The following is an 8,876-nucleotide window of genomic DNA, read 5'->3' as shown; positions in this document are numbered from 1 at the left end:
GTAAAGTAAGTTAGGTAGGTATTTATGACTGTTGAAATTAATTTTATTAATTTTTTAATACATAACAATGTGTCGGTGTAGAATTTGTTTCTGAGAAATGTTTAATGTTTAAGTAATCTTTGAACATCTATTATTTAACGTAAGATAATAAAAGTTGAAAACATTGAAAATTAGGAAAAAACAATGTTATTCATTACTTTTCCTTTTTCCGTCACTTCCATCTTTGATATCAGAATCAATGTGACACAATAACTATACTTCAATTCGTTTTAAGGTTACCTAGTAATTACACGTAAAAACGTATAGACCCAAATAGTTGAAATTAGGTTTTTTGATAAAGTTGGGATGCGAGATGGTCATCGCAGAGGAAATAATTCCGAAAAATAACAAACAAATAATGAGAGAAGATTTCAATTCATATTTGAGAAGTAATAAATTATGAAAATAAATATTCTTTAAACTTGTGGGAATATATCGATGAATCTAATAAATTTTGATTAATGGCAAGAATCGTGTGGATAACTACGTTTTAACTGTATGTAATATAATTCAGTTTATTTTCCTTTTTTAACTCATGAGAAAGGCTGTAAAAATAGTTTATTAAGAAATACATATAATCATAACAAATTTTCATAAACGTGAAAATTTGTAGTGATTTTTATCCTATATATTTCTTAAATGTGTATTTTCATCAAGGTAAGGTCAATATAATTTATTATAGCAGTTAGGAAATACTTTCAACAGGTACAACTGTAGCGTAGCTCATTGCTTCTGAATCACTTTCATCATCTTCATCCCCCAAAGAAAATAAATTTTCACTGCTTCTAATATCAAAACCAACACCACTATCAGCCGAATCTCGAATGCAAAAAGAACTTCCGTGATAACTTCCGAAAAATACGGAATGCGTTTCTACGCTTTCTGCACCCGATTCACTTTGTCCATCCGCTAAACTATCGTCCGTTTCACTTTCACCTTCATCATTTTCTACTGAGATATCAAAACATTCCGCTTTTTTTAAATTACAATTGGAATCCGTACTCAAATATCCAGAATCTTCAGGCTTTGTTATATTTTTTGTAGTAAAAATATCACTAAGGTTAGAATTTGTATTTAGTTGACGGATGTTATACACTACATGCTCTACCTTCATTGGAATTTTTATCTCATCGTATAAATCATTTATCTGGATCGCTGCTTGAGAAACTCCGTTGCAAATAATGTCATCATTGTTAGCAAACTCATTACAAAATAGACCTTCCTTACAGTTTGAATAAATTTCTTTTTGGTGTATGCTATTTATTTGAGAACAATTTTTAGATAACTTTTCATTTGTAATGACTGGAGATAATTCTGGATGTGGCTCGTAAGGTGGTCTCGGGAAATCATACAAAGAGTTGTGACTTGAAGGTGGTATCACATCTGGGGGAACATTGGAACAACCTGCAAATGTGAAACGCCTTTGTCGTTTTGCATGACGTTCTTCTAATGTCAGTAGGGCTCCTTCGTGTTTATAGGTCTTATCACTACAATCTAACGAATTTTGATGTGAATCGTTTGATTTCAACATGGATTTCTCTTGATAAATTTGACGTAGACTTCCGAAATTTCTGGATAAGAGTGATTTATTGTCCATTTCGTATGCATCAAGTCGGTTATTATCTGTTTTAAAACTTCCTGTCGTTTTAAGGAGGATTTTACTAGTTTTCTTGTTTTCATTTTCACTACAAAGTGTTTCATTATTTGTATAATTTTTACTTGGCTTTCGATCTAATGTATCTGGTTCGAAATCTTGCTCATCTACTTTTATATAATTATCTGGGCAATCTTCAACTTCAATTAAAAGTTGGCCTGGTTCTGGTTGTACATATTTCACACTGTTTCTGCATTTTTGTAGGGTGGAATTTGATGAATGGTTAGGACTAGCTGGTAAACTTCCAAAATTGTAGCCATTATTTACGTAAACTTCACTTACTAAATTATAACCCTTGTTTCCACTACTTTGAAGAAGTTCAGGTAATGTGTAGAAGCTACTGTCCATCACTTTTTGACAAACTGTTTTCAGAACAGTAAGATGATAATCATCGTTTAAATCTTCATTATTAGAAGGTGGATTCAGATCTTCTGAATCAACTTCTTGTCTTATAACACTTGTAACTGTTGTTTCCTCTGCTATCTTTACATTTGTACTTAAATTAACATTTGGTTGCGATATGTTTTCTGAACTTGAGATATAAATATTTTTCATTTGATGTTGAAGTCTCTCCAGACTATCTGAGTCATAGGGTCCTATCGTTGCTTTTATATTATTATTCACTGAGGATGCCTCAATTTCATCTGTATAAATTGGGTTTTTATCAGGTTTGAGAGAAGGTTTATTGTCTACTACATGTTTTCCATTCGGATCCCTTTGATGAGAACGTTTCTCGTGAATTACAGTAATTGTCTCAGAAGGATGGGGAGGAAATGGTGCCCTGGATTTTTTAATTTTTCCATTGACAGGTTTAGTAGATTTTGTGTCATAAGGGAATGAAATTTTTGTTATTTTTCCTGATTCGGATACAGGCTTTGGAGACAGACTGCGATAGAATTGAGATGTAGTGCAAGAAGGCAAAGACCTTGTAGGTGATCTTAAACGTTTTGTGGGAATTGAACTACATTCTTCTTTAGTTTTGAATGACCATTCCTCACTGCAAGTTCTCACAGGTATTTCTTCCAACCATCTCTGAATACTTTTTTCTTTACTCTCATTGGATAGTGTGCAATTCTGACACACAGGAAGTAACGATAATTCTGGAATCAGTTCAACAGAAAGACTAGCATTCTGATAATCGAAGCCAGAACAATTAGAACACGATTTTCTTCGGCTGTTTTCTTTTTTTAAACTAAGCACACTATCTTTTCTGCTACTGTGAATTGATCGGCTTTGTTCGTAAATCGGCTCGAATGATTCCTCCTCTGGAATTTTATGCAGGCTTGGAGTAAATTTTTTACTGGCCATTTTTTGCTTCGCAATAGCCATCACTTCCCGAATTTTCGTTAAAAATTCCACAGCAGCAGGAGGTGGAGCCTATTTGATTTATAACTGGTTAATTTTTGCCTATGAGCAAAAAAAGGCTGTAACTTACCATTAGTAACTGTGGTTCAAAGTATGCTGGATTAAAGTATAATTTTTTTCTTGTGTTTCCTGTTATTGCTTTCAGATGGTCCGTTTCTTCTTCTCTATGTTCGGTTGTTTCTACAATCGAAACATTTTCTTCTGGTAGCTTTTCAATTGAAGAAGGTTCTTGATAGAGGGGGTCTTGATTTGTTGTAGTAAGAAAAACGAACTCCGGTTTTTGAAGATGTACTAAGGCTGAAGTGGTTTGAATCTACGAATTAATAATTGATAAATTGTTTTTTCAAAAAGATTTTAAACAGAAAAATAACTGATAAGTAGCTGAAGATAAATTGAAGGAATAAAAACAATTTTGTACGTAGAAGAATATTACACATTAAATAGTAAGTGCATCTACATATAAATAGGGCACAAAAATTACCTTTTTATTTCGTTTTTCTTCGAGCTGCACGGAATGTGAATCATCATTGTCAGAAACTGTGCTTGATGAATCGGTGAAACTCGAGTTAGCTCCAGGAAAATGCTTTTCGTAACTCAATAGTGGATTACTTTTTATTACTCCATCTTCCAATGTATTAAAATTTTGACTATCATTTGGCGTTGATTTTGATTCACTTTTGTTTCGCTTTTTGCGCATATGAAGATACAACAATACAGACGCAACATAAACTAAAGCCAGTAAAATTGAGCAAATGCCGACTGCAAAATATTCAGAAATGCTAAAGCTACTATTTGCACTTGGTTGTATATCATCCAAAAATGATACTTCAGTTATATCTAAAAAATTGAATTAAAGTTTAAAATACGATCCGTTTTATTGCTTGGATACACCTTACTATGGTTGTTATAAATTGTTTTTCCTGCAACTCTAAAGGAAACACAAGGTGTAAATACGGTTGATGGTTCCGTTACAGTGGAATCAGAAATTGATACTTCTCGACAAAAAATAAAAATCAAGATTAGTTTGCCTTGCATTTGCAGCCTTTGCTGGGAATTGCCTGTCCACTAAAATAAACCTCGAGTAGTAGTCAATGAAGATATAAATATGCCAAATTGGGATTAAGACAGCTTTACAAGTTATAACTTTGCACAACTTTCATTTATAAACGTACTACGNTAAAAGCAATTTGCTTTTTTTATAAAATGCCAGAAAAAATATTTTTCATAAAAAAATTTTGAAAAATTCCATTGAATATTCCAGAGCATTAATCGGTCAATTTTCTGGAAGCTTCAATCGGCCGCGAGAAACCCAGAAAAGAAATTCATCTAACTTTCCGGAAGTTTCTATCGATCGTGATTTACCCCAACAAACCATATATCATTGGAAAGTTCTTAAAGAAAGGAAAATAAATCCGACGTTAACAAAGCGTTCCATCGAAGTTTCTAGAAAAAATCGAAATATTTTATGCCAGTTATAACCAGAAGTACCGAAGAGAAAATTGAGGAACGAATAAAGGCATTAATGGCACTGATGGCAGAAATGACACAAAAAGAGGAAAAAGGTCAAGAACAAATGAAAAAAGGACAGGACTAAACGGAAGAGGAATTGAAAGTAGCTTAAGAAGAAATGAAAAGAAAATTGAAAGCAGCTCAGGAAGAAATGAAACAGAAAATGGAAGCAATACAAGAAGCACTAAATACTAGGGTGGAGAATAAGATAAATATTATTAGAAATGAGATGGAAATGAAGATAGAAGATATGGAAATCAATATGGAAAAGATGATAGAGGAAAGGGAAATTATAATGGAAAAGAAGATAGATGAAATGAGAGAAGAAAAAACAGAAGAAGTAAGAGAAGAAATTGAAAGGCTCAGACTACCCTCTGCTGTAAGACCTGAATATCCTGGTGTTAGGTCATCAAAAATTCCACCTCCAACTTTTGAACCTCGCGCAAAAGTGAAGATCTTGACTGGCTTGCTCCCTACAGAGGCGACGTCACTGATCGTTTTAGTAGGGGGCGGTGTTACATGTATGTATGTAGATAATCCAACATACTTATTGTCAAAGAAGACCAGGTTTCCAGAAAGCATATACTTTGTTCGTGAGGTTTAACTCCGTACGAACAACCTCCCTACACGTGGCCTGCCGTTCAATGCTCGTGAGGAACGGGGCTGCCGGGCAGGTTATAGTAGGATTGAGTCTTTATCTCAGGTGGTATCTAAATTTGCTAGCCACGCCAGACGAAGGCGATGAGTGGTTGGTGTGGAGCCTCGGGTCAGACATCCCGACTGTAGATTCTGCAAGCCGGACCTTGCCATGCACAAGACGGATGACGAGTTAGTCATTTGCGACGTCCAAGTTTGCTGGGAGAACTCTCGCAGAAAGCTGGGACGCCAAGAGGCTTGTGTATGACATTGTCTGCTTTCGAGAGGCTGCCGCCCGGAAATGGGCCAGTAAGTCGTTACAATTTCTTCTAGTCCTCCTGGGTGCCCGGAGGTTTGGCCGAGATGTAATGTTTCAACATCAGCCACTCTGCGCTTCCCAACATCTTTAAGATGAAGTTGAAACAGAGAGACCTCTAAATTTTGAATCTCGCTCAAAAATGAAGATCATGCATCTTAACCGGCTTGCTCCCTACAGAGGCAAAGTCACTGATTGGGACGATCAGTTTTAGAAGGGAGGCAGTGTCACATGTATATATGTAGGCAACCCAATATACGTATTGCCAAAGACGACCAGATATCCAGAAGGCATATACTGGAACATTCTGGAATGGCTGATCTCTATAAATAGCGAGATCGAGTGAAGTACGACTCAGAAAGTTCGAGGTGATAGAAAAAGAAGAAGAAATGAAGAAGTGATCTAGTGTTTAAATAGTGGTGACCTCTTAACTTATTGATAATAGAAGTGTTATTTAGACAATAAATTGTTAAATACATGACACTATTACTGTTTATACAATATATCAATAACTATTAACCACGACTACGGGAGACATTGTTGATACTACATTTTAAAAATCAGTTGATATTTTCCTAAATATTGTGAAAAAAAATTTGAAAGTAATTTTTCCCGTAAATTCAGTTATTATTGTTTAAACAATGTAAGAAATTATTTCCTGAAATTGGGAGTTTGAATAATATTAAAAAATAGGCATACAAAAAATTGATCAAAATCAAAGCTGTTGCTGAGAATTAGTAAGTGCAATAAAAAGCACCTTCATCGACTCGATTATTATATGACAATATCTGCAACCTTCAAAAATTGCGGCAATTTTAACAGAAAAAAGTACCCATTAAATTAATTTTTTTTTTGGGACTTAATGTTGCCGTAACTTAAAAATATAACATTTAAAATCATTAAAATTCGCTACTAGGACGACCGTGGTCGGTGGATTCAACTTTTTGCTAAATCCCCTCGCTCGCATAGTACCATCATGAATTAATTAATATTTTAAAATGAATTAAACGTCATTACATACAAAATCAATATAATAAAAATATTTGTACATTTGTTTATAACAATCGATACTTAAATTAAGATATAACAATATATAATATATTTTATTGCACTGCAGTTAAAGGTAAAAATAAACGTTATATGAAGCGTATAAATTACATCTTATTTCTACAGAAAAAATATTGCACATTTTCACAAACACATGATAAATTATAACTAATTTTTATTGCACAAGAATTTCATTGTGTGCTTAAGTTTTATAAAAACTTCATCCAATATATTGAGTCAACAGTGTCTTCAAAAATTATTGCATGTACCTATGCAATAAGCATACTCCTAAAAATTTTAAACAGTACGTCAGAGTTAAAATATCTCGTCAGCCTTTTCATAAGAGAAGGTAATAAAAGAAAGAAAATGTTGAAGACAGTTGCTATAAATGTAACGTTAAGTGCCACGATACTATACCATTTGTCGTTACTCCTACAATAATTAAATCGTGGTATTCATAATGATAAAATCTAACGGAGCAATATAATTAATTTAATTGCAATAAGTTGTAAGCGTAACATGCGAATCATTAACAGCAGAAACGTTATCTCGGTTGATTATTGCTAAATTGAAATATTCGCATTGTTTAAAACAACCACATGAAAAACTAATAAATATCTAAATCATATCTAAATCATTACCGTTTAAATATGCATTGAGAGCTTAAATAACCAAACTTCGTAGCGCTTATCGTTAGAATATTTTATAAAAATGCTTAATTGGATTAATTTGGCATGTACTTGCATATCATAAATCACTAGCTTTACAACTTATCTGAATTTATTGGTAAGTAAGAGGATGAAGAAGATATTACTCCATAATCTTGTTTAATTATAATGTGAAACTTTGTAAAATTAAATTCGTATTTATGATGATAAACGAATATTTCGAACTTGGAAAATTGTAAACACATTCTTTTTATTACAAACATAATAATTTACTTAATTCTAAAATTGCACTTACGGCCTGTTGATGATTATCACATTTGTAAAACCATTGCACAACGCTAGCCCATTATATTTGTAAATTAAAACAAAGTAACAAACTTTCAAAACAAAATTTGAAGTTGAGGGATACTATTCCTTTTGTAATTTCAAAATAGTTATTTAGTTTTAGGCTCTATTAGATATTTTCTTTCAAACATTAATTGCAATTCCATTTAGAAGATGACTACTACTACTATTTACGGGGCATGCGCATTTTTATTAACCTTTATGAATAATATAAAACTATAGGTTTATGAAGACGCAAGATGTTTTACAATAAACCATGTTCGGCAGACAAGAGCAGCTAAACTAGTACTATATAAAACACTAATAAATACCCGAAATTCCCCATAAAACATTTAGAAATGTCATCCTTAATGATTAGTCTCAAATGACACCTTTGGTGTCGAAAAAGGTACAGAAAAAGGGTTAAATTTCTAAACGTTTTATGTTTTTAGTGTTTCATTAAGTATGAAGAAAAGGAAAATAATATAACAAATTATACCAATTTTTCTCTGATGGGTGACATTTCCCGCAGTATTCATTAGGTATCGTTCCATAACAAACGTTAGAAGAATAACGTTTGCAATTTTTGTTGTTACAGTGGCGAATTATATTTATACATGTTGTTATTAAATAAAATAAATAAAATTACGTTTGAAGTTAAATCTATAAACATGTAAAATTCTAAATAAAAATTTTTGATTCAAATGGAACCTTTCAATCTTCTCATTTATCATCTTTGTACTCTTGAAAATTTTCACTTTCTTTTTCATGATCAACCGATAAATTTTGTAACTTTAAAAAATTTTATTTTAGTTTCTAGTGTATATTCCTACAAAAAATGTAGATCGAAGGAAAAATATCCAATAAAAAGTAACATCATAAAGAATTAAACCAGAAAATAAGTCGATTGATTTACTAAAAGTTGTATATCTAAAGCTACTCCATATTAAAAAAATTGTTCTGCCATGTGTACTTCCGGTGTAAAAGCTAATGGATATAGAACTGTGGATAATTAGTTAAATAATACGTGTAAAGTAAGTTAGGTAGGTATTTATGACTGTTGAAATTAATTTTATTAATTTTTTAATACATAACAATGTGTCGGTGTAGAATTTGTTTCTGAGAAATGTTTAATGTTTAAGTAATCTTTGAACATCTATTATTTAACGTAAGATAATAAAAGTTGAAAACATTGAAAATTAGGAAAAAACAATGTTATTCATTACTTTTCCTTTTTCCGTCACTTCCATCTTTGATATCAGAATCAATGTGACACAATAACTATACTTCAATTCGTTTTAAGGTTACTTAACGAAAC

General features: G+C 32.2%; 1 protein-coding gene across 1 annotated transcript in view; it reads right to left on the bottom strand.

Annotated features, from left to right (window-relative positions):
- Positions 1-53: 53 nt before the first annotated feature.
- LOC108740802 overlaps positions 54-8,876 on the bottom strand; it is a 93,234-nt gene continuing 84,411 nt past the window's right edge. Inside the window, exons 6-9 of the mRNA XM_018475284.2 lie at positions 3,955-4,123; positions 3,540-3,895; positions 3,129-3,371; positions 54-3,070 (exon numbers count right to left, since the gene is read on the bottom strand). Coding sequence (XP_018330786.1) covers positions 725-3,070; positions 3,129-3,371; positions 3,540-3,895; positions 3,955-4,123 — 3,114 coding nt within the window. The 3' untranslated portion in view covers positions 54-724. The remainder of the gene's footprint in view (positions 3,071-3,128; positions 3,372-3,539; positions 3,896-3,954; positions 4,124-8,876) is intronic.

Source organism: Agrilus planipennis, unplaced genomic scaffold (assembly GCF_000699045.2).
Source record: "Agrilus planipennis isolate EAB-ADULT unplaced genomic scaffold, Apla_2.0 scaffold277, whole genome shotgun sequence".
Taxonomy (NCBI): Eukaryota; Metazoa; Arthropoda; class Insecta; order Coleoptera; family Buprestidae; genus Agrilus; species Agrilus planipennis.
This window is presented reverse-complemented; position numbering and strand designations above follow the sequence as displayed.